This window comes from Tympanuchus pallidicinctus, unplaced genomic scaffold, assembly GCF_026119805.1.
Source record: "Tympanuchus pallidicinctus isolate F22 unplaced genomic scaffold, pur_lepc_1.0 scaffold11, whole genome shotgun sequence".
NCBI lineage: Eukaryota > Metazoa > Chordata > Aves > Galliformes > Phasianidae > Tympanuchus > Tympanuchus pallidicinctus.
Window position 1 is genome coordinate 3,880,447 of NW_026294627.1, and position 26,354 is coordinate 3,906,800.

Sequence of the window (26,354 nt, forward strand, 5' to 3'; positions counted from 1 at the left end):
TTCTTGGACCGTATTGGTCCTTTCCAGTTACAGATTTAGTTGCTTTTTTTTTCGGTTAGAGGGAGAAAGAGATTTTGGATTGACAATTGGACTTGGCCTATGATAGGTAACATCAATCATCTTGTGATCCAGTGCTCTCACTCTGGATATGATGCTGTTCTGGAGGTTCCATCTTGTAACTGAGATAAGAATTCTGTTTTGCCATCCAGGTGCTGCATTTGTAACTACGGATTACTTGTTCCATAGTAATCAGGCTCAGTAGTCTTGAAACCTCCCGAAGTGTAGTTCATTAACTTTATTTTATGGAAAACCTAGTTTAACTAGGACTTCGTCCTAGTTTTCACACCACTCTGATATCTCACAACTAGCTTGTGGGTTTCATTTGTATGCCAGATTTCATACAGCCCTTCCTTTCATGGCTAGTTATTGTCTGCTGTATTCAGTGCTGTACAGAGATAAGAACAAAATTGAGTGTAAATGGTGCTCAAAACCTTGTTGCTGAATTTTGCTTTAATTTTTATGGTTCTAAGGTTGGAGTAGGGGGAGCTGTGTATGTATATATTGGTGGTGGGCAGTTAGTGTTAAGAAAGGCACTGGAATGGGCTGCCCAAGGAGGTGTTCGAGGGCTGTTTGAACGTTGTGTTGAGGGACATGGCTTAGTGAGAACTATTGGTGACAGGTGGATGGTTGGACTGGGTGATCTTGTAGGCCTTTTCCAACCTTGGTGTTTCTGTGATTCTGTGAAAGCCACGAGATAATGCATGTAATAGCAACTAGGGTCCCCAGTGGCACAGAGAAATGTTTGTGTACCTGTGCAAGTTTGTGAGTACATCAAAAAAGCAAAATGAAACAGCTTTGATGTGATATATGCTTAGGGCTGGGTTTTTGAGTGTGTGTGGTGTAGTAGCCCTGTCTGCTTGTAGATAATAGTGCTCTTTAAAGGAGAATGTGGATGGATGGGTTGGAAGGAAGTTATGATACTGTAATTATCCTTTCTTAACAGGAAATCTCTCAATAGTTATGCCAGAGTGTAGCTTCCTTTACTTTGTTTTTATTAAATAAAAATATTTTCTTATTGTGAAGAAATTCATTTTTTTGAGGAAGACAGTAAACTGACACTGCCCTCTGTTATGTAGATGTTACTGAGAAACTATGTGAGTGAAAGTAAGTTGAATTAAATTTGTTGGGAACTTATTTTCCAAGTCCTTCACTCAGCTGTTTTGGCTTTACTTGCAGACTAGAACCGCAACAAAGTCCAGCTCAAGTCTTGCTTTATGTTTCTGCTCTCAGGTGACAGTCAGCAGAGGGGATCTTGTAGCACTGAAGGAGGACAATAATCGCTGCTTTTTCTCTGTACCTCACTGGAAATCTGCAGTAAAGCTGTGAAAATCAGTGCTTTCAGTGATCACCTGCCTTTGAATACTGAGTGGTGCAGTGCGTTAACTCCTGGGTTCTTAAAACACTGTGGTGTTCTGCAGTAGCAATAGGTTATCCATGTTCTCTTTATGGCACTTAAAACTTTACCAGAGCTACTTTTTTTTTTTTTTTTTTTTTTTTTTGTTAGGACTTCCTGATGTTTCTCATGGCTTTGCTTCTCATTTTATATCTGACTGAAATTTCTGGAGGCAGTCCATGGCTATTCTTGCTTGGAACGGTTATGTGTAACCATAATTACTCCAAATGCAGATAATTACATCATTACAGCTTTCTTTTGAAGTATTTCTTTCTCTCTGAGTCCTTCTGTGACTCCTTCAGGATTTGTTCCTTAGTGAGCTTTCCCCAACTTCTTGCTAGAATTCCTTTACAGTATTTGTTTATGCCTTTTAGTAGAGCACAAGAACTATCACACTCCTCTGGAGTGCCAGAGGGCTGATTTTTCTACCACAGCTGCTCATTTGCAGAGAGAATAGCCATTTAGTTCTGCAGCTGTTGTTTTACTTTACTTAGCCTGAAGCAGTATTCTACTTCAGATGAAGTAAGAGGCAGGAGCTACGGAGGAGAGGCTGGAGAACACCTGCAGTCAGCTTACTGTGAATCTTCATACTGCCATTGTTTTGCGTTGGCTGAAGTTACTCAGGTGTCATGTAAGTTTGGGCTGTTGCTCTAACTATAATTTTTAATGCTGCAGACATCTCTCACATCTTCTAAACAAGATGCTCAAAAAAGACATTCTGCATTTCAGACTGTGACCTAATGATCTATTTCAGTCTTGTTTGTATTCTTAAGATCAGTTTTCAGTCCCTAGATGTGGAAGTTTTAAGCTGTTCTTAGTGGCAAGAAGTTTACAAAGTAACATTACTTTGCATAGTGATACTTTAAAAAACAAAAAACAAAAAAAGAACCATGGAGTACAAGCTTCCTTTTGTTGGTTTCCTTTTTTTTATGTACATTGCCTGTTGTAAAGCATATGATCACTAAACTACTGAGTAAATGCTGTGAAAGTTAACTTATGAAATGTTAGAGATCTTGCTCTCCCTGAAAAATACCACACCTTTTCTGCAACACAGACATGTTTTGCATGGGGAAGTTCAGTATTTTATAACAGTCTCCTGAAGTTTATCAATATCTTGAAGGTATTTTCACTTTTTAATGCTGAAACATCAGTTACTTTTCCAAAAATAGCCCAGTTGCTGCAGATAGGATGTGTGCACTCTTACTTCTGTAAACCTTGTTGATCCTAAATCATTATAGAAGAAAACAGGTGAGTGTTGTGAATGACTTGGTTGTAGTCTTGTTGTAAGACAGTCACTAAGCATTTGTGTATAAAGCAATAGTCTCGAGTGCACGTTTGTTCTTCTGTGTCAGCAAACTCTTTTGCTCAAGCAGTGAGAACTTTTCACAAGTTCTTTGACAGAACCTCATCTTGTCTAGAAACCTATTTATGTCCATCAGTACGGGAGTTTAACTTTCTAGGTTTCCTGCAGGTCGAAGTATTAACCTCAAAAGTAGCTGTAATGTGGAGCTGAACATTATCTTGTAAAGGTTCCGGTAGGGGAGACTTTGTTGCTGATTGTCTGCACTGGATTAGAAGTTGAACAAGAAGTGACCAGACAAAAAGCCACTGCTAAACAGAAATGGAAGAAACTGATGTTGATATCAAGTTGTTCTGATATTTTTCTTGCTGTTCAAGAAGTTATGTCTATTGTGAAAAGTGATTCTGTCCAGGCAGGGTATGGACTTTTCTTACCTGTTGCACACTTAGCTCAAAGGAGGTAGAAATACATGTGTTGTGTCTCAGCAATCACCCTTGGCTTCACATTTCAGCTTTATCAGTTAGATGGCAGTTTGTAAACCTCCAAAGGCTGTCTGTATATTCACCATGAACTTTGGGTATTCTCAAGGCTGTTAGTGGCAAATCCAGGTTCTGAGCATTTTGTGACAAATCGGGTATTGAGATTTGAGAAATCAGGGAACTAAGCTGTATTTAACTGTCTGTGAAAGTAACTTCATTAAGTTAAGCGTTTCATAATGACTTAACAAATGGGTCGGATTTTCAGATTGTGACTAAACATCCCTATGCTATTTTTCTAAAGGAGCTTTATTAAGGTAATACTTATCTGGATCATTTGAATATTAAAAATGAGCGAATTAGGCTTTTTTTTTGTTTTTTCTTTGGAACAAATGTAGTAAAATGACAAGATCTATGCCAGAAGTTGATGTGAAAAGTCAGTTCTTAGCGTGAGTCGCATGTAAATGTAGTGGAGAGAAGTGGTACAAAGGTCTTGTGGTTTTATTTTAATTCATGTGATGACGTACATGTAGTGTCTGGGCATGTATTGATGTATATATAACATAATAGACAAATATGGCTCTTAGGCTCATTCTCAGCTCTGTAATGTAATTTCTTTGAGATCTGTCAATTTCCTAAGGAAAAGCTCTCCACATGAAGCCCTTTTTCTCCTTCCATTCATTCTCTTGATAAGGCACTTCTGAAATCTTTGTGTAATGTTCCTTATTACCTCTGAAGCAAGCAGTCCTTCAGTTACTGTGTGTGTGTGCCGTGGCAGCAGTGCCATTCTGGAAGCAGCAGTTCTTCTGCTTATGTAGGAAGTGATACATTTGTGCTGGTTCCAACTCTGCTATTTCACATATTTACTCTAAATATGGTACTTGCAGTAGCATGTAACTTGGCCACTGCAGTTCCCAACTGTATACCATGCCATCAACAAAGCATCTCTACAGTTTGTAACCTTTGTCACTTTTAATACTTAAGCATTTGTTCTTCAAATTGTTGATGTTGGTTCAATTGTTATAACTGTTTCCTTCCCAAATTTTTTAATACTTTTTTTTCCAATTTAGTGGCTTTTATAACTGTATTTAATCCAGTTTGAAGAATGATAGATACTTCATTAGCATCCTCACAACATTTCTGGGTGTCTGTGATCTGATTATTCTGGTACTTTCTGCCAAATCAGAAGATCAAGTGGCCATCAAACAGGGGAAATAGCTGTCTGTGTTCTCTGACATTAAGGGCTGCCTGTGACTTGCTTAGCTCTTGGCAGTATTTGAATCTTCTGGGATGGATAATGAGGAGCTGTAATGTGATATGACAGTTTCTGTACCTGTCTCATGCTTTTCAGGTGTGTGCTTTCTGTGTTGGGTTTACTTCTGTTATATAGAGTGCTTCTTCTCCCTGTTTATACTTACATTCAGAAATCCCTTCAGCATTTCACTTAAATTTATTTCCAGTTGTGCTTGGCTTATTTGGCTGATAAATAGGTCGATATTTAATTGGAAATTGGGTCACACATGAGTTTGAATTTGATTCTATCCCCTTTACCTCCTCCCTAGCCTGCACTGCTGTGATAATTGCAGCCTTCACTGCAACCTATTTCAAACTTTGAATTTTTCTGATCCACATCTATGTATTCCTGACCTGACCTCATTTTTGATGTAAAATGGTAAAACTTGCTTAGCTATTCTCAGTATGGTGGCTTGAACACTGTGACAGTGGTGTCAGTTGATTGATTGTCCATTTTTCTATTTGCCAGAAACCATTGGTATTAATAATTTAGCAGACAGTGTTATGATAAGCTTAAAAAAATCTTGCTTTAAAAAATAAGCTATATACTTAGAGTACACAGCAACTATATACAGATGTGGTTTTCAAATGAAGCTAACTTTGCATAAAGCAATTCTTGTTTGATCTGGCTTTTCTAAATATTCTTTCTGTGCTCTTTTTCTCTCAACAAGTTTTACTGGTCAGAAATAAACAGATAGGTGAGGATTCCAGTATGACTTGGAATCAGTTGTGATGGTTCGTGTGATGGTCCGTGTGGCTTTGCTCTCATTGATATGGAGAAGTTCTGATTAGCAGGTTTAGTCAAATTACAGTGCCTGCATTTGTTGTCCTTCGTTACAATTGACTGCCACCAGTCTGTTAAGCTCAGTTGGAGTTATTCTCCTCTAAGTGCATTTCAATCAGATATTGAAACAGCACTGTAGAACGAAGTCTAGAGCATCAAAAGTATAGGAGGTGGACTTTGATCATAGGAATGAGCAAGAAGTCAATAGATGCCAAATATGAACACTTTTGCATGACTGGGCTGTAGTTATTTCTAACAAGGCAATGAAGTGTGTCGTGAGCTGCTGCCTTTTGGTTAGCTGTCTGATGGGGAAGCTCAAGATACACAAATGCCAGCTGTAAACTGTTTGAAATGCAGGGACTGACACGCTGTGCTATGCTTTGGGGAAAAAATGATGCTCTGGGGGCAGACTTCTTTTATAAATCTTTGATAGTTAATAGGGAATGAGATGAAACTTCTTTTTGGATGTGTTGAGCTGGAATGCTTTGCCACAGACAGTAGCATCATTAAGCCTATCAAATGTAATCAAGGCTAATGCTGTTTCCTGGCAGATTACTTTGCATTAAATATATGGAATATGTGAAGTTTATTTCCGTGCTTAATTTGGCATGTAAGCAGATAGAAATCCAGGGAAGCTTTTGTGTTAGTTCTCACGTGCCAGGGGACAGCACGGTTAATTGAATGTGTGATGTTGGGAATTGCATTGCTGTGAGTTTGAAGCATTGTTTTTAAAAACTTTTTTGCCTACACAGAGTTATTTTACAAGGAGACTTTATTCAGATTAAATTATTTGTAAGAAAAACAGAATACTTTTGTGAAGATGCTTTTGTCCTTCAAAAAAAAAAAATGTTAATGAGGAGCCTTTGTAGATAGGAATGTGTTCATCCTCTTGGTATGTAGCAGGGTGGACACAAGGCATTCTAACACCTAGTTGTACTGTAGCTGCATGTTCTTTTTAGCTCTCTGAGGTTCCAGCTAATGAATGACTTGACTTTGAAGTATTGGAATAACTAGCTAGATCTTGCAGTTAGAGCTTTTCTTTAGAAAACAGTTCTGTTTTAAAGATAGAATCAGGCTGAAGCAGTCTTTCCTTTTACTGATGACCACTTTGACTTTGGTTGTGGTTTATTTTAGAGGCTGTTCATGGCAGGGACATGTCTTTGTACATGGTAAATACAGAAATTTCCGTCTGGAAGCAGTGGGATGTGGGAGAACTCTTACATTTTACTACTTCTACCACTGGTCTAGTTTCAGACTGAAAAGGTTTTAAGCTCCATGCTTGCTGTAAAACTTTGTGAAACTTGCTAACTGCATCACTGCTAATGAAGTGCGCGTCAGGAAGGTCTCTAAATCTTGGGAGTGAGCAGAAGAGCTACTTTGGATTTATGAAGCCCAAACACAACATTACTGTTACAGGATGGGTACCCATTTGTAAGGTCCATGGCTTTAGCTGTTGATGATCAGTAGAGCTTTATTTGGAGCACCAGATAAGCACAACTTCTCTTCCACACTCTGTGCTTGGTGAAGGCTATTTCTGTTCCACCCTGACCTATCTCACATCATATTTTTGATTTTATTTTAAACAGCTTTGGCATGGACTGTAAAGGATAATTCTGATCTGTTAGCAGTTGCTAACAATGCTATTTGAACATGCATTGAAGCTGCACTAGGATGAGCCAAGATGAGTTTCATTTGCTCAGGGAGCTCCAAATACCTCGTGGGAAATATTATTCTGAATTGAAGAAGGAAGTGAAAGCTAAATCAGGCAGACATTTCCAACACTTCTGTGAAAAGAATGGAGGATTTTAGCTGTTGCTGTACTTGACTGCCTCTTCTTACATGAGCTGAGTACACAAGTTTCAGCTGAAACAGTTTTATGATTATATGTGTGTTTCGACTGGGGGAAGATACAATTTTTTAAATTTTCCTGTTGAGCTCCTGTACTCCATTTATCTGATCTATCCACAGTTCATATCAGAAAGCAATCTGTATTGTCCAGAAATGAAGGCATGAATGCGCCTGTCAATGAGAAAGCTCATTTAACGAGTTCACCTTTATATGCAAAACAAAGGAAATACTGTGGAACGGGTGGAGCTTGTGTTAAAGCGGCAGCAAGAAATATTCCAGTTTGAAGTATCTTGAATTTTAGTATTTATTAGAATTTAGCACAAGTCACCAAATAGGAGCAGCTTTGCATTTTGTTTTGGTGTCTTTGTCCTGTTCCTGTTGAAGATCGGTTCCTTTTGGAGTAGCTATTCAGATGGAACCTCTTGTTTTCCAGCTTGGATCCTTCCTCTTTGCATCCTTCAGATATTCATGGACATTGTAGGACCTGCCTGGGCCTCCTTTTCTCCAGGCTGGGCAGTCCCAGTGCTCTGTCTTCATTGGAGTTGTTCTCCAGGTCCATGGTGATCTTGGAGGCCCTCCATTCAACTCTGTCCAGTCTGCATTTAGTGGGGAGCCTGGAACTCCAGTTGCAGCCTCATGATTGCTGAGTAAAGCAGAACCATCACCTCTTCTGACCCTGCTGGAGATACTTTGCCTAATGCAGCCAAGAATACCATTAGCTGCCTTCACAGCATGGCTGCACAGCTCTGCTGGCTCATGTTCAGCTTGGTGTCTTATCAGGACCCAAAGGTTTTTCTTGCAGGCTGGCTTTCCAGCTGGGTTCCCTTAGCTTGTGCTGGTGCCTGAGGCTTTTCCTACCCAGGTAAGGAACTCTGTACTTCTTAGTGAGCTTAATGAGATTTTTGCCATCCAACCTCTCCGTTGTGTCCAAGTCCGTTGTCTTTTGTGGTGCTCTGTTGGGCCAACACTCCCACCAGTTCTGTTGGTGTGTATTCTAGCTTGGTGTAATTTTCAGTGATAATAGATATTTGATTATTAGCAGTTATCCATGTTGAAATAAAATCATTTTTCAGGAATCCTTGTTTGCCTTTAAGAAAAAGGCTAATATGCTATGATCAGCAAATAATCAAAATGTGTTTGCTCCTCAGCCATTAGCTGAGATTTGGTAACTAAAAGCTCTGCAGCAAGCTTTGAGCAAGTGTTTCTTGTCAGTGAGAGAGAAGTCTTATGGTAAAATACTGAGGGTTATTAGCTTGAATTTGATGAGCTGCTTTTACAGAAATTTCAGGAAAAAAAGATGGATTTCTTGAGAGGACTCCCTTATGAAATACATGCTGTGTTGTATTATTCTTTATTAGCAGTTTGATTGTCTTGACTTTTCTCCACTTTTTCCCCTCTGTACACTTACATTAGACTGCTTTTTATATGATGTCTTACAAGTGCTTAACTCAGAGCTACAGTTGCCATGAAGAACCCTTAAGCTCTGTTCAGTCAGCTAAAGCAGCAAGCAGCCATCTGATTTTAACCACTTGTAGGCATGTGAGAAGTCATGCTGGTCATAGAGCACAGAACAGGTATGGAACACAGCAGTATTTTTCACATACAGTATGTTGCTGTTTACTTCTTAACAGTTGTCCTGCTAAATGTCAATATTTCTGCAATGACTTCTCTGAGTAGATCTTCGTAAGCCTGTGGCCACACAAAACTCCTTAAAGATACAAACAACTGCTTTTGAAGCACTCAAGCTTGATTTTTGTAGTGCGTACAGAACACCTCGGTATCTGCAGGGTAAGTTCATTTGCCTTTTGTTCTCTTAGTAATATGAGTTAAAAACATGGTTGAACTGATATTCTGCAGGGACAAAAGGACAAAAGTCATGTATGGTGTTGGCAGCGTTTGAATCTTTTGATGGTGCATCTTATTTGGTGCAACAAACTGATATGAACTCGACAAATGCAGATGTTTCCGCAAAACCATGTCTGAAGGATTTTTTTCTCTTAGTAATTAACTGGGCAACCGTTTATTGCAGGGGAAGCTGTGGAGGGTGGCAAGTGCCAAGGCAGACATCCTACTGTGCATTTAAATATTTTTACAATTACAATGTACTGCTTTAATTACATTGCTTTTATTTTGCTATGTAATTACTGGTTTGCTGAGGACATCAGTATACTCCTGCTTTGTGTTCTGCAGGCGATGCGCAGCCGGGGAGGTTGCATACTGGAGGATGTGTTCTGGCATGAGTGCTTTTGAGAAACAGGGAAAGCTGGAGGTCTTTGAAATTCGAGAAGGTCATAGTCTGACCAAAATGCTTTGCTCTGTGGGGGTGGATATATGTATGCATCTTTATCTGCAGCTTCAGCACTGATGGAGGTAGGCAAATTCAGTGGTAGGCCTCCTTTCACTCAAATGTGTTTCCTTACAGCTCTCAAAAGCATCTAGGTGAAGTGTTGTGTTCTTGTTCTGAATTAGGTTTGTAGAAAAGGAAATCCTGCTTCCAAAGTCTGTTTTAAAAATGGGAGGAGACAAGCATGTTTTATGCAGCTTTGCAGAAGCCTCAGGTTGGATGGCTTCATTTCTCAGCTTGGCTTTTGTCTATTAAACTAACTAAGAGATGCAGCTCCTCTTTACAAAAAAGAGAAAAAGGGATCAATGTGTGATTCCTGCTTAAATAATGACTTGGAAGAATTTTGTGGCTTAAAAACTTGTTCAGTGAGACTTGTAAGATACTCTTGCATGTGTGCACCGTTTGCTTGGGATTGCTTCCTGCTTTCAGTGGGAGATTAGTGTTGAAGCTGTACAGTTTTCAGAGTAATTACTTTGGAAGAAAATAGCAGCACTCCCTCTTGTACAATTAACCATGCTTGCATCCAACCACAATGTGTAACCATCCATACTATTCCTGATATACTGTGTGCTGAAATACTTCAATATCAAATATGATGGCTGTAGTTCACAATCAAAGCTTGCCCATCCCAAAGATCTCTTCAGACTGCAGGCCTAATGTATTCTCAGCCAGCACTGCTCAGAGCACTAACTGTAGCTGAAGAAGTGGATGCATCCTCAAGTCTTCAAAGTTCTGTGCTCTGGAAATACTTAATGTTGAACAAATAACTGTTTGTGATTTTGATTCATTGAAATGATCACATGTTCAGCGAAAAAGGAGTATTTTCTTCCTCCTTGGTTTTAAATGCTCAGTGCAAATGTTCTGTTTATGCAGCCGCTGTCATGTGAGTTGGCAAATGCAGGCAGTTTTCATCTTGTAATCAAGAATCACCTTTAGAGAATGTTCTGTAGGCTCATTATTAGCATTTTTTAAAGATAAGATCAAGGCTCTGCATTTGGAGATGCTTCCAATGGGAATAATATACCAGTGTTTGGTATGGGAAACAAACAGTTCTTTTGGACTAATTTGGGGATAAAATACGTTTTAAAAGTACAAGATTAATGTGGAGCAGAAGTGTTTTAGCAAGTCTTGGACATTTCTCTGCATGTGGGTTCTCAGGAAGTAGTTGAGCTGTATTTCTTTAAGTGAGAACTTGAGGCTTCATCCTTATAGAGAGTAACGCAGTACTGGTGAGACTTTCAGTGTCTGCAGTGGTAACAAACACTGCAGCAGGAGGAAAACTTGGTTGTCAGAGAAAGCGTTATTGAAGTGTTATTTGGGGGGAATGGGGCTAAGGGGGGATCTTACCTAAGCAAGCAGATCTTAGATGTTCATTTACTTCTTATGAGCTTCATAATTCACACACGAAAATGATAATTTTAGCTAATAATGCTAAGAAATATAATGCTAATAATGCTAATAATAATTTCTTAGCTAATAATGCTAAGAAATCTGCAATCAAAACAAAACAGCAAAAAAAAAAAAACCCTAGTGGAAATGTAGCTTACTCTATCAAACCAGTTTTTTTTTTTTTTTTTTTTTTCTTCAGAAAAATGTGGAATGCAAATGGTTTTTCATTTATACCTTTAACTTTGCTAATAAGCTACATTCACTCTGGAGATCCATATCCAAAGCTGTGTTGGGGGGTACTTCAGTATGCTAGTCGAAATCAGATTGGCAGGAGCTGGTAAACATCTTCTGAAATTAAATTTTTCATTCTGGCTCAAGTAATCTCTTAAATCTTTGGCAGCTCTCCCTGTGAAAATGTGAATACTTAAGGACAGCAGACAAAAATGAATTGTAAGGAGAGGAAAGGACTGGAAAATTAATCGTTAGGAAGCTGACTATCTTGTAGATACTTTTATATTGACTTTCACTTAGATTGCTGGTTCTCTCTCATGACAAAAATTGATCTTGATGGGGGCAGGTTAAAAGAATTTCTTGGCATTTCTTCTGCATGATTATCTCAGAAACAAAATAGTGCAGAGAACAGCTTTGAAATACAGGGTTTGCCATCAAATTGGAGGATAGCTAGAGTGGAATATGTCCTTCCCAGGTTTTTACTGATAATTTTTTGTTAATAAGTGGTGTGTTGGAACATAGCATGTGCTGGCATTGTTTGAAGCTGCTCTTCAGGGCAAGATTAGAAGACAAAGTTAAATTGACAAACTGGGGCAGTTCTCCATGGAAGAGCTGCTTTCTAAATGGTAAAGATGATGTTAAAGCTGAGTATGAAATAAGGAATATCTGGCAGTGCAGGAGCACTACAAGAATTTTTGGCTTATTTTCAGTGTAAAACACTGGTGTTAGGCTGCAATAAAGGTGGAGTATCCTTCTGTATTTATATTGGGGAAAGAATGTAGCAGGGGACAGCATCTTCCTTTCTCCTTGGTGCAGGGGAGTTTTTGTTGGTGTGCTGTGTTTGTGGGTGGGGAGGGGAAAGTGGAACTGAGGAGAATCCAGAGGAGATCAGCTGGAAAGATGACTGGAAGAGTTTAGGGAGCACTGAAAGAAAAAGGTTTATTAAGAAAATGGGTGACAGAAAATAGTGTTGGTGGAAGGACTGGTGCCCTTCCCTGTTTCCTCTTATTCTTCTCCCTTTTGCATGCAGTCGTCTTTTCTGTAAACACTCCTGCCAATTTTCATCTCCTGTATGCATCTTCTCTTTTTGGAGAGTGAGAAAAACCATGTGGAGTGTTTTTTCCCCCACTTGGGGTAGCTTTTTCTGTTTTTGGAGAAATTAATATCATTCAAAGAGGAGTATGTTGTAGAAAAGAAGTTTTTTACAATAAAGATAATGAAGCAGTGGAGCAGTTGCCTGAAGAACTGGTGGATGTCCCATCCCTGGAGCCTTTCAGAGTCAGTCTAGATGGGGCTCTGAGCAACATGATCAAGCTGTAGGTGTCCCTGTTCATTGCAGGGGACTTGGAGTGGTTGATCTTTAAGGGCCCCTTCCAACTCAAATGATTTTTATGGCAAGTGATGGAATGAGCTCACTCTGTCTCAAGTCAGTGAGCTGCCTCACAAACACATGTCCTAAAAATGAGTATCCATCAAGTTGCATGGGGGGAGATTCAGGTTGGATGTTAAGGGAATTTCTTCTCCTAAGGATGGCAGCCAAGGGAGGTGGTGGGGTCACCATTCCTGGTGTTGTTCACAAAACATTTAGATGTTGTACTAAGGGACATGGCTTGGGGAAATATTGATGGTAGTTTGGACTGAGTGATCTTGGAGGTCTTTTCCAACCTTGGTGATTCTGTGATCCTGTTTCTGAGGTGAAATGGGGGGGATTGCATGTTAAGTGAGGTTCTTTCTAAACCTTACTCTTTCCTTTGATTTGATGGGGGTTGAGGATTGAGCCCAGGTTAGGGGTGACTTTTTATAATTTAAAAAAAAGGGGGTGTGTGAAATATTACAGGGAGGGAGTCATAGAGGTAGTGTCATTTAAGGCTCACTGTTCCTCCATTGGTTTTCCTAACCTGTTCTTCCCAAGTTGTGTTGTGCTCACCACCACTCTGAAAAAGGCCGTTCACTTACCTGAAGTATAAATCGAGAATCAAGATCTAAGGAAGTTAAACTGTGGTTTGTATTCAACTTACAGAGTAAAAATATTGTGAGAATGGAAGGAATTAGCTCATAGCAGTAGCAATCTAGTCAAATCTGTTCAACTGTGAGCTTGATAGCCTTTTCCTTTTGTAAAAAAGAAAAAAAAAAAAAGGTAGAAGTGAATTCATAGTACTGATCAAAACTTGTTACTGATGCTGGTACACAAGTAGCTGCCTTTGACAAACTTGTGTTCAAGGGATCCATCCGTGGGTTTAACCAAGACTCTGGTTAGATGAGTGGTGATCACTTGCTAGCTGTGGGATTGGAGCAGGTGACCTTCAGAGGTACTGCCCAACCTGAATTAATTTAAAGTTCTGTGATCTGATTTACATGCAACTTATTTTCTTTACTGTGCTTTGATGGTCTGGCAATTCAGGTGGTTTTCCTGCTGGAGCATCTCCTCTTGTCTGAAAGCATAAGGTGCTGATGCTTGCAGGATAAGCAAAACTTCTTGAAATTGTTACTTCTTCCTGGGAGAAATGCATCTGGTTGGAGCAGCGTAGAGGAATCAGGGTGTTGGTGCATTCAGGTTTTAAACTTCAAGTTGTTTGAGCCTTCATGAATCGTAATTGTTTCTGAATTAACGAGATAAATGTAGCTGGAATGAGGGAATTGTTCGTGCATGTGGCTGTGCTGTTGAGTTGGGATTTAGAAAACATTTAGTGTTAACCTTAATAGTGTGATGAAGGTATTCAGTACATTGGAGGGTAGGTACTGATAAGGGGTGCAGTGATCTGTTGTGTCTTCAGAAACTGTCTGCAAACATAACTTAGATCTGTGATTTTCTGCAGTGTTTGTAAGTGTGGGGAACTTTGAATGTTTACCATTAGAAATGTTGGATCAAAATGAGAATTTGGTACCTCCTCATACATGAGAATTAAGAAACATATAAAAACAAATAAAAACGCAACACAAAAGCAACTAAAAACCTGTTCCCTGTTTTTCCAATTGTTTCATGAGCTGTTTCCTATATTTTAGCTTTTTTTCCCCATAATTTCACTTACGGGTGCTTTGTTTTTGGTTTAAACTCATCTTGTTCAGAGAAGTCCCTGTTGAAGTAGTTATCCAGCTGAACCTGTTTGAGCTACTCTATTTTCACACAAGGTATCTTGATCAGTTTTTACAGTTCTCAAATTTGAGAAGTGGTGATTTGTCAAGGAGTTGCCATAGGAGTAAATCTAGACTGTGAAACATCCTGCAGCAGTAATGCTGAGTTCATGGGATTACTGACAGAAAAAGTTTCCAAGGACTGTAGTTAGAAATCACTGTTTTAGCTATGGGAGAGAATACTTCAGCCATACTTGAACTGAAAGGAATAAAAAGACAAGATGCAGTTTGATGAAGTGAAATTAGAAATTGCTGGCTGAAAGCAAGTTATACTACATGATGTTAAACCTGCCTTCAGCTTCTTTTATTCTGCCTGTCTACTGTGAATGAGATTAATCTCATTCCTTGTGAAATGTGGAGAGCCCTGAACAAAGTCGTTCTTCTCAGGTTTCTGTAACTCTTCCAGCAATAGTTTCCTGAGTTGGTGTATCTAATGCCTAGAAAAAAGGTTATATGCAGAGGAGGAATTGCCAGCTGCAGTTCTTACTGTTATGAGAAACATGCAGTGTACATTTCCTTATCTCCCAGTTGAAGGGAGTTGGATGAAGCCTCTGGGAAATGTGTTGTAGAAGACTTCATCTAGTAAAGCAGTTGGGTGCACGTGTGTTTCTTCCTATTCTAAGTTAACCTTAAGCTCAGATAAAATACTGTTTGTGGCATATTTTGCTTTAAATGCAAAGGCAGGTATTTTCTGGTAATGGTGAAGATAACGGAATATTCTTTCAGCTCTTGGATGTATGCAGGTTATGTAATATCCTTCTGGCAGATAAAAATCTCACTGGCTCAGACTAAGACCCAGCATCATTCTATCTTGATCAGTTAAGTACGTCATTTGGACTTTTTTATAAAGGCTTCACCTACAGTTACCAAATGTTTCTTTTTGAGGAAGAAATTAAGAAATTGTCAGTACTGCGTGCTTGTATCAATTCCCACTCAATTATTTTTGATTGTTTTTAGACAAATTGGATTTCCAGTGAAAAGTACTTGTATCCAGGAACTCTAATTGTATTTCCTGTAATAAAATAACATCTATAGAAGAGTTGGGAAATTAATTAGAGATTTATTGTATGTACACAAAGTTAGAGTTTAACACTTAAATTGGAATGCGTAGAATCAGGTTTGAATGTGGCAGAGTAGATATCAGCTGACCTCTGTATTTTGGTCTTATCATAGGATTTTGGATTTCCTCTGTCTTGTGTAAATGTCCAAAATCCTTTCATGGCACAATTCAATCCTCTGATGCTCAAGTGCTGAAGAATAGTATTTGTTAAATGCTGTTGAAATGTTTTCTAGGTGTTTTGTGTGAATTTTCCTGCTGGCACTGGTATGCATTTATCAGTGGAACCTTTTTGAGTTCTTTGTTCATTTTGTGTCTTAATTTTTGGAAAATACTGTCTTGCAACTGCATAAACTGAGAATTAATCTTAAGAAATATGGAAGTATGTCAGAACTGGGGGGATGGTGTTCGTAATCTAGAATAGAAGTTGTTGTCAGCAGGTGCTGGATAAAGTAATTCTGGACTTGTATGTTACCCTTCATGCAAAGTATTCAGGTTAAAAGGTATCTTTTAGGTCAGGAAATGACAACCACTGACTTATGGAAAGCCTTGCTGCTGCTACAGTCTGTGACTAAATTCAGTTTCTATTTCATTCCAGATCTGCTGCCAAATGCTACGTTGTTATAAATGGAGCGGTTGGTTGGTTTTTACTCTGCTAGGAGGAGGATATGATAGCGGGGTTTAATGGTACAGAGATCCTGTTGGCTGCTCAGAGGTGACCTATGGAGTGTTAATCCTAAGCACAGAAAAAATGTTTAGAGTCAGTGAAAGTAAATTGAATTTTAGAACACCGTTAGCACTTCAGCTGTGTTCTTAATACAACCAAAGGAAATGCTCTTTTTTTTTTGTCCAGTGACAAACTTCCTAGCAGTGTAAATCCAGTCATTTCAGATTAAAGACCAGTTAGAGGCAGAGTTGCTGACTTCCAATGTTCTGATTTCTTTTGCAAAATTCAAAGAAAGTTGGCACAATTAGCTGCTGCAGTGTTGTGTGGTGTCTTATGGGAAGGAATTGCATCTGCTAAACTTTCATCCAGCCCATGGTAACGTGCTAGCTCTGAAAGCATTTAATAGATGTTTATATTGAACATTGCTGACCAAATGATGGAACTTTTCAAATCTCTTTTTCTGTTTCTGAGATGAAATATTTGCTTAGAGTGAAAAGTATTACTGTAAGAAGATGAGACTTTAACACAGGAGCAAGGATTATAGCTTGGGAGTTAGAAGAACGAAGATCAAGACGTAGTGAAAGCAATTGAACGTATGTCCTGTGAGCACCATCAGTTTGTGCTCTGCTGTTTCAACTGTTGGGCTAAGTACAAATGCCAGATTTTTTCCCTACTGCATATCACATTCACAGCTGTGATACAATAGAATTGTTTTAGCTTTGAATGTTTTGTCTTGAACGAATGCTCAGGATGAGAGGTAATGACTTTAAGTTATGCCAGGGGAGGTTCAGGTTGGATATTAGGAAAAATTCTCAGAAAGAATAGGAAAGTATTGGCACAGGCTGCCCATGGAGATGCTGGAGTCTCTGTTGGTAAAGGTGCTGAAGGTACATGGAGGAATGGTGCTGAAGGATGCAATTAGTGGGCATGGTAGGGATTAGTTGATGGTTGGACTTGATCTTGGAATCACTGAGATTGGAAAAGATGATTCTATCTCATGGAGAGAGCACTCAGAGTACAAGGGGGAAGTCTTTAATTCATAGCCTTTGCAATCTTAAGTTCAGAGCTTAACTAAGATCCATTTGTACAGCTGGAGGTGAAAGGGGAAAAGGACTGATCATAAACAAGTGGACACTCATGCAGAGAATTATTTTCGTATCAGCGTTGTCCCATAGTCCATCATTAATGATTAGCCACAAATAGAATGTCAGCCAGCAGTGTGTTATCTCTGCAGAGTCAGAAAGCCAAGCCACTCACTGAATGGGTTGTGCTCTATTGGATTTCTGATACAACGTTATAAGAAGTGAGTTGAAGGTGAAATGATACTTCCTTTCTTTTTTTTTTTTTAAAGGCATATATGGCTTCACCATGTGTTTTGGCTTTGGGTATAAATTTATGAGTTAGGTAAACTTGAACTGAAGCATAGCTGGCTTGTTCTTTGGATCTATCAATGTGTATTCAAATTCTAATTGCCTTTCCTGCTGGTAAGAAAAGTTGCAGTGTTGAGGCCAATGAAAACTTCCTGACACCTTCATATTTTGCTGCATAATGCCACTTTTCTATTCCTAGTGTACTGCAACTTCTGCTAGTTTCCATTTTAGAATATATATATATTTAACTCTTTTGGAAGTGTAGGGAATTAAGAATTCTTAGTGCAAGTTTTAATGTGTGATAGCATGCTTGTTCATTGTAGTGTTTCCCTTGTTTGGTCACTGAGTTTCTCTGCAGTAAAGAAGCATGTGAAGTCTGGAAAGTATGTAGTCTGTTCAGAATGACCTTTAAACTTTGACAATGCCCTTGTTGTGAAGTACAGGTATGTAGTGTGTACATCTGCTCGGAGGTAATGACTCCAGTGAGGTATTTGACTACCAGGGTGGTGCTTAAACTATCAATAAATCAGAAAACAGGACTTAGCTGTGTGTGTCTATAGAATATCACAAAATAGATGAGAAAAAATGAGAGTCTTCTGTTGGGCCTTAAGAAAGTAGATGCATATATGAATATGTAAGCAAAGGTGCTAATGGGGCATACACCATCACCTGTGTCTTTCCTGTGTTGCTTTTTTGGTAGCTGGAGAGGAATGAAGTGTTTCATGTGATGTAGGTATCCTTGCCTGTCTTTAATCATGCTTTGTACTCCTTGTGGATGGTAGTTTCTGGAGTTAAAACACACAGAAAGGCTTTTTTTTATTGTTAAGGTGCCCATTGCCATACTTTATATTGTAATTGTGATGCTGTGTTTGTGACCCCGGTTTCTGTGACGGGTGGCTGACAAACACAGCCTGAACTACAGTGAGCTGCATTGAGGAACACTGAGATCTCACAGCAGTGGTACCTGCAGTGGGGAGGAAAGAAAATGCAGCTGCCAAGCATTGCTGCTTTTACATGCGGAATGGATTCTGTGGGGAAAATTAGATCCTTTGAATGGGAACAATGGTCAGCTGAACTGCTTGTTCTATGGAACTCTTTCAGAGCTGTATTTTGTAGCAGGCTTTTAACAAATTAATGTGTTGGGCTCATTCCTCCAATGCAAACCACTTGAATACCTAGCAGGACCTGTTACCTGTATTTTTTCCTAATTGTGGTCTGAACGTGAGCTGCTCTCCAGGACTGCAGTACCTGTTTCCTACATGTTTTCCAGTAATCTTCATAAAACTTCACTGTCTACATTACACATTAAGATCAAAATGCTCTCACTCTGAAATATTTTGGTCCTACTTCAGATGAAATTTAGGCAATCTGGAAGAATACTGCTGTATTTTCCCTTTCGTTAACAGTGGAATAATGAGCTCCTTCACTGCAATCTGGAAACGTCGTTGCTCATTTTAATGTTGCTTACAAAGTGACTTTCCCATAAAGTGTTAAAAATGCTGCTTTGGAGCAGTTTGGGCCGGATGAGTTTGGTTGCTGTGTTTGGACCAGAGTAGACATTGGTTTTCCAGTTGTCTTAGCAAACATGAATTCCTATTCAATGAACCACAGATGCGAGTTGGCAAGTAACTATTGATCAAAGTAATAGGGCGCTTTCAAGCTTCTTTGTGTTTAACCAAAGCTTATTTTAGGGACTGAATGAATTTTATCTGTCTTAGGATATGTAAGTGTAGATTCTGTCTTGTTTCATAGGATGCAATTTACCTTCTTCTCCCACTTAGTCTTTTCTTAACTGAAGAATGCAGTTAAAATTCTTGGCACTGTGTGCATAGTAATGTTAATTGATCAGTATTTCAATTAGCTGCATATGGGATGGCTATGGTAAGATGCAAAACAAACAAACAAAAAAGCAAAGCACATTGGAGAATATAACTATGTGCTTACTCCACATAGCATCTTTGGTGTAATAGCAGATGAAAAAGCTGTGGATAACAAAAATAGGAATTTGTCACGGTTGCTTGTCCTACTTTGAAGGGCTCAGTTTCTGGCCTGGAAGATCCAATTCTTGGAAATATTTCCAGGTTGGTATTTTAGAGTAGAAATGTTAAAAATGAGAATAAAAATATGAGAATAAAAAAATGTGCATCTTTGTGTACGCACAGTGGTTGAGTTTGTAATTTTGACTTGCATTCAGTCTACTCAGCGGGTTTCTGCAGATGATGGTCTGAGTTAGCAAAGTCTGTTTTCAAGGCAAATTTTAATTAATTGGTAAATTAATGGAGGTAAAATTCCCCAAATAAATTCATACGAATGGGTTCTCTGTGTGAGAAAACCAAAGAGCTATAAATCTGTCTTGGGGGGATGCCTAGGGCAGGATGGGGTTCTGCATCAGGTCAGATCACAAGCGCATGCTGTAATCACGCCTGTTCTCTGGGATAATGAGTTGCTGATGCCTCTGCTGCTGTATTGCCAAGCCTGACTGCCTTGGCTTTGCTGTTGGTTGGGAACCCTGTGATTGCATAAAGGGTTTTGCTAATCCAGATCTACACACCTGGTGAAAGTGCTGCATGAAACCAACCTGTAGGAGCTGTTGTGTGTGCAGGTAGCTTCTTGTTTCTTGTGTGTGAATCTTCAGCCTTGTACTTCTCATCTTTATGCTTCTCTGACCTGATACCTATCAATTGTGTAATATTTTAGGGGGAAAAAAAACAGCAGTGAATCATTTGGTTCTGTCCTGTAATGAAGCATGGACAGTTGTAAAGTTTGTAGATATCTTGGTTCAGAGAGCAAATAACTTTTCTCTCTCCTGGAGTAACCTATGATATGATGCTGCATGCTTTGTGCTCGGCAGCTTCAGCAGGTTTAAGTAATAGGATTGCTTAGGTGCAGGTGTAATGGCACATCTTTTAGTGCTGCTAGAAAGTTTGTAGTCCAGACACTTACGATTCCCTGCCGAGATTTCCTTTTTAGAGGGGAAAGGCATAAAATCTAAAAAACTGAATTAGCTGTAATCTAGCAGTGAAGATTTTAGTTAATGTAACAAAAAAAAAGATTGAATATCTTATATTTAAAAGACTGGAACTGTTTTATAGGGAAGTTGTGTAATTTCAAAATCTTTGCTGAAACTTGGCACTTGAATTAATATGGATAGGTGAAATGGAATTCTTCAAACTGTATCACCTCACAGATCTAAGGCCTCGTAACCTCTAGAAATTTGCATTTGTGTTGGACTGTGGTTTTGTAAGTCACTTCTGTGTGTCCGTTTTCTCATTCTCTTTCCATACACAGGGCATTAAGTCATTAATTGGTTTAGGTAGTGAGGGACCTCAGAGTCTGCTGATCTGAACCTTCTTGACCAGGGTACCCAGGAAAAGATCTGCTTCCTTATGGATTCCAGTGCCTGACCGCTTTCATTTAAGATCCTTTTTCCTATGAGAATTCCCCTCGCTGCACTGTCTGCTGCTTGTCGTGCTCCTGCTGTTAAAAACCACACAAAAATGTCCAAGTGAAGGTAATGTTTGTACTCCCTCCCACCACCTCCCTTTGTCTTCTCTTCTGCTGATGGAATAAGCCCACATCCTTCAACTCTGACTGTCCTGCCGAACTTTGGGCTGTCTCCACCTCCACCCATGGATATGGCTGTACATTAGTTGCTGTTTAAAGTTTTCCCCAATGCAAGTGTCCCACCCAGCGCCAAGCTTAAGGTAAAGTTCCTGTTGCTTACTGCTGCTTTCTTTGAAGCTTTGGAAGGGCCTTATCCCTAAGTAGTGCAGGTTTTATTGTATAGTGTTGCTCATACCACACCCAGTAACTAGCAGCATGAGCTAGTAGTGGGTAGGGGTGTGAAATCAGGTTGTATCAAGTGTACAGTGTTGAAAATCATTGTGTTTGTGCCTCTCTGTTATTGATGGGATGAGGTGAAGAACAACACCGTATGTGAGGCTGCTCCTGCAAAGCCAGCCCAGCAGTGTGGAGTGCAGGCTGCTGTATTTCCCTTCTGCTGTATTGTGCTGTGCTTCTTAAGCCATGGTTAGCATAAAAATGCCTGATCTAATTGAGGCCTAACTGTACAAGTATTTCTGTACCGAATCAGTATTACTCATGCAAATACTTTCAAAGAAGCTTTTAGACTTGTTTCAGAAGAGTTACATCAATGATAAAGGCACTTGAGGGTATCAGGATGTACCAGACTGCTAAGCATCTGTGCTGATGAAAAAGCATCTTCCACATAAAACCTTCCGTACATCTGTTCAACCTGCCTTTTGTACAGAAAGAAGCTTTTTATTTTGCTGGACTAATTTTGCAGTAATACGAGTTTTGTACCAACTCTTCCCCTTGTTTGCATTTGCAAATTTATTTCCTTCCACTCAAGGCTAGACTTGTCTGTTTACCCCTGTTCTTGCCCATTTTCTCCCAGTTGGCTGCTATTTCTCCTTCCTAATGTGCCTTCCCCTGTTCCCCCACTCACCAAGTTCATTCACATGCTTTTCACATAAGCATTCATCAGTGCTGTGAGGGATGGTTTTCAGCTGCTGTCACAAAGGCTGTATTCTTTTACACGCAGCGACAGATATCAAGACATGATTTGAAAGCTGTTTTCTTTAAAAACACTTCTACCAGTGTCAAATGTCTTCTAGAACAGATGTAATTGTTTAGCAATTCAAGGTAATGGGTTTAAATGATACCTCGTTATGATTGACTATGTGGCAAATGTTGTGTTTAGGAATAGAAGTTCTCACTTTCTAACTTGCATTGCACTCTTAGGCTGTGGTGTGTGACTTGATGTACTGCGATGCATACCTTTACACTTAATGTGTATTCCTGTTTGATAGCCTTGCACAGAACTTCTTACATTATTCCTTAGGTGTCAGGAATCAAGAAGCTTCAGGGCTTGGTTTTAATGGCCAGCTCAGAACATACCTATTGCTGAGCAATATCCTCACCTTGTCTTAACACCTAAAGTCATCATCCAATAATAGATAACCATACCTTAAAAGTGAGGTCATGAATGCCTGTAGTCATCAGTTTTACTTGTAGATCAAGGAATGGCTAATCACTCCATCTCACATTTTTGAATGTGGAAATCATTTCCTGCTTGCTTCCTTTAATTATTAAACTTGTAAATACCAGCGTTTTCAGTTCTGACTCTACTAGTTCAGAGTTTACAGTAGGCGTATGTTACCTGCTGCTTGTGTCTGAAGAGAGTCCTGCCTGACTTCAGTCACTCATAAGAGTTCATTCGTAGCAGAATAGAAAACTTCTGTCTTCAAAGATTAAATGTTTGCATTTGGAATTAACTGGAATCATAGGATCTGCTTAAAATCCTAGTAGATGACAGATAGGACTCCAGTCTTGATCCATATTGAAGTATGGCCATTGGTAAGGCTTTGAGTCTGAGGGAAAATAACTGCTTTATATGTGAGGTGGTAATAACAGTGAAATGTCATCTGTCTTCTGTTGAAGGAAATAAAAACTTAGTATTTAGTGCTACCAAGCCGTGTTGTATCACAGTTGAATGTAAATAGTTGCTTCTGCTTCAGTTTCTGTAGTATTGTGATCTGAAGTCTTCACTTCCTTCATCAGCATTTGAAACCAAGTTAATGGATTTTTCCTTAGTATTATTTGCTACATTATAAGCTGGGCTCCTCCTGATGACACATTTTTGGCACTACCAGATCTAAGAGATGAAAAGGATTACTTATTTAAACAACCATCTCAGGATTCACTAGATCTTGTTTGCCAGAAATTCATACAGAACAAAAACTAGATAGCTTTGTTTCAGCTACCCAGCCTTGATTGTTTTGCTTTGCTTCTAGCCATGTTTCTAGTTGCAGCCAATTTAGTTTTAGGTAAATGAATCTGTCAGCCTCTGCACTGTAGCTAGAGGCTCATTCTTAAACTTTTCCTCTGCTGCTCTTCTGGAGGTGTTGATTACGTTGTATCAAGGCTGAGTGATCTTTCAGTTTTAGTCACGTTGAACCATTGGCTGGAGGGGTTCATTGGTCCATAGAAAAGCCAGAAATGGGAGGTTTCATGTGTTACGATTAATTCCAGTCTTCCAGCAAGACTTCATTAAATAGTAACAAGTAAGAACTCTATTGCTCTTTAAAGAGTTAGATAACTTGAAGCTGGGAGTTGTTAGTCAGGGGTAGCATAGATTATTCTGGTGCTTCTGTTCCAGGACCTTGTAAGGCAACTGCAGAAACAATTAAGGACCTGGGATCTTGGCAGTGAGAAGAGTCATATTTGTGTTAATGAGGTTCTAGTTGACTGCTTTTCAGATATTTTTTTTCTTGGAAAGACATTCAGTTTTCATAGAAAATATTACTTTATGAAGTTAACACGGTGTTTTTTCTATTTCACTGATTTTCTTTCTTATAACTTACAGAATTTTTATTATTGCATTGCAGATTTAATCCAGTGCACAAATGAGATGAATGTGAACATCCCACAGCTGGCAGACAGTTTGTTTGAAAGAACTACCAACAGTAGCTGGGTGGTGGTCTTCAAATCTCTCATCACAACCCATCATCTAATGGTGTATGGAAATGAGGTAATGCAGAAAATATTATTTCTGAGAATGGTTAAAGCACTTTGTTTCCATAAATGTCAGCTCAATCCTTTCAGTAATTATTTATTGTCTGGAAGAGCAGCTATGAGATGTGGTTTAGTGCTTGTGGTAGCAATGATAATGGGAGGATGGTTGAACTAGATGATTTTGTAGGTCCTTTCCAACCTTGTGATCCTATGATTATTTTTGCCAAAAATTGCATGAACATGGGCAGAGTATTATGTTTTTCTACTTCAAAGTTTGTAGTGCTTGAATCAAAACTGTGTGCTGAGAGCTGGAGGTACCTTTTCCTTGGCAGTGTTGTTTTAATTACTGAAAATTCAAGGTAACTGATCGTGACCATCACCACTCAGCCTTCTGCAGCAAAGGCAGAATGCGTGCCTGTGGCTTTGAGTGTGGACAGACCAGTAACATTGCATACTGTAGCACAATTAAATGAATAAAACACCAATTCAAAACAAATTGTGAAGCAAAACAAGCTTATTGCTTTTTGAGTTTTGTGGGGCCTTACTTCTCATAATGCCAAGCACGGCAGCTGCTTGGATTTCCCACATCTCAAAAAAATAACTTATCAGGCTTTATGAGAAAGACTGTAAGCATTGGTTGCTATTGCAAACAGTATAGCATAGTGTACATGAAGTTGGGAATGAAGGGGTAGCTTTAAGAATTTACATTCACTACTTTGTAGTAAAGACCAAATAATATTCTGCTCTGCTGTTGAGGCCCCATCTGGAGTACTGTGTCCAGGTCTGAAGCCCCCAGTACAAGAAAGACAGCTGTTGGAGAGGGTCCAGAGGAGGGCCGCAAAGATGATCAGGGAGCTGGAGCAGCTCCCCTACAAAGACAGGCTGAGGGAGCTGGAGAAAAGAAGGCTGTGGGGTGACCTCATTGCAGCCTTTCAGTACCTAAAGGGAGCCTACAAACAGGAGGGGAATCAACTCTTCGAAAGGGTTGATTTTTGGAAAGGGTCCAGAGGAGGGCGACTAAGATGATCAGGGGGCTGGAGCACCTCCCCTATGAGGACAGGCTGAGGGAGTTGGGCTTGTTCAGCCTGGAGAAGAGAAGGCTGCGGGGTGACCTCATTGCAGCCTATCAATACCTGAAGGGAACCTACACCCAGGAGGGGAGTAAACTCTTCAAAAGGGCTGACAATAGCAGGACTAGGGGAAATGGATCCAAGTTGAAGGAGGGAAGATTTAGGTTGGATGTTAGGGGGAAGTTCTTTACAAGGAGAGTGGTTAGGCCCTGGAACGGGCTGCCCAGGGAGGTTGTGGATGCCCCATCCTTGGACGTGTTCAAGGCCAGGTTGGACGGGGTCCTGGGCAACCTGATCTGAATGTGTATGTTTGGTGGCTCTGCTAGGCAGGGGGGTTGGAACTACATGATCCTTGAGGTCCCTTCCAACCCGGGTGATTCTGTGATTCTGTGATAACTGCAGGACGAGGGGAAATGGTTTGAAGTTGAGGGAGGGAAGATTTAGGTTGGATGTCAGGAGGAAGTTCTTTACAGAGAGAGTGGTGAGGTGCTGGAACAGCTGCCCAGAGAGGCTGTGGATGCCCTGTCCCTGGAGGTGTTCAAGGTTGGATGGGGCCCTGGGCGGCCTGGTCTGGTATTAAATGTGGAGGTTGGTGGCCCTACATGTGGCAGGGGGTTGGAGCTTCATGATCCCTGAGGTCCCTTCCAACCCTGGCCATTCTGTGGTTCTGTGAAATACGTAGATATATATATATGCACACTCAGAGGTTTCTCTTGCAGATTGGCTGCACAGTTTCTGGTCTTGGTGAAATGCACTGAATCTATCCTTTGAAGCTAAGTAAGCCACAAGAGGGCAAACTTCTCATGTTGACATAAAGCATCATTGCTGGGCTAATTGCCTCTTTCCAAAATAGTCTCTGACATTCTGCTGTGCTTGCTTTTGGAGTCTAAAGTTTCATGCTGATGCCAATACAATTCACAGTAAGTTAAGGTGCCATTGTCTGAAATACTTGCCATGTGAAGAATAAAACTGCCAAATAAACTTCGTTTGCCAAACATATTGCAAAAGTAATGATGCTGAGTGCTTCTTGAAAAGAAATTTTGCAGCTAGGAATAGCACTTGAACAGTAAATATGGAAATTAAGTTTCATGACTGGGATGAAAGTCCAGTGGAGAGTTAGAGATATCTAGAAGATCGTAAAGAATCCACAAAGTGCTCTATAAAAAATTGGGAAGCATTTGATCTTCCACCTTTCATTTATTTCCTTTGTCAGAATACTGAGTGCATTAGTCTTCTCTAGTCTTTTTTCTGTTTATGCTACTGAAAATAATTTAGGACACATTGTATTAATCGGAATTATTTTTCTTCTGTCAAAATGTTATCGTGAATGGTCGTCTGGTTTATATTTGTAGCCATGCTCTAGAGAGTGCTTCATAAGACAAAATAGTTTTTCCTACTGACTT

At 39.6% G+C, this 26,354-nt stretch overlaps 1 protein-coding gene across 6 annotated transcripts in view; it reads left to right on the forward strand.

Annotated features, from left to right (window-relative positions):
• Positions 1 to 26,354, forward strand: part of PICALM (phosphatidylinositol binding clathrin assembly protein) — a 63,854-nt gene that overhangs the window by 2,801 nt on the left and 34,699 nt on the right. For all 6 annotated transcript variants that reach the window (XM_052669844.1, XM_052669815.1, XM_052669812.1 and 3 more), the window contains exon 2: positions 23,755 to 23,897. In XM_052669844.1, the coding sequence (XP_052525804.1) occupies positions 23,755 to 23,897 (143 nt within the window). The remainder of the gene's footprint in view (positions 1 to 23,754; positions 23,898 to 26,354) is intronic.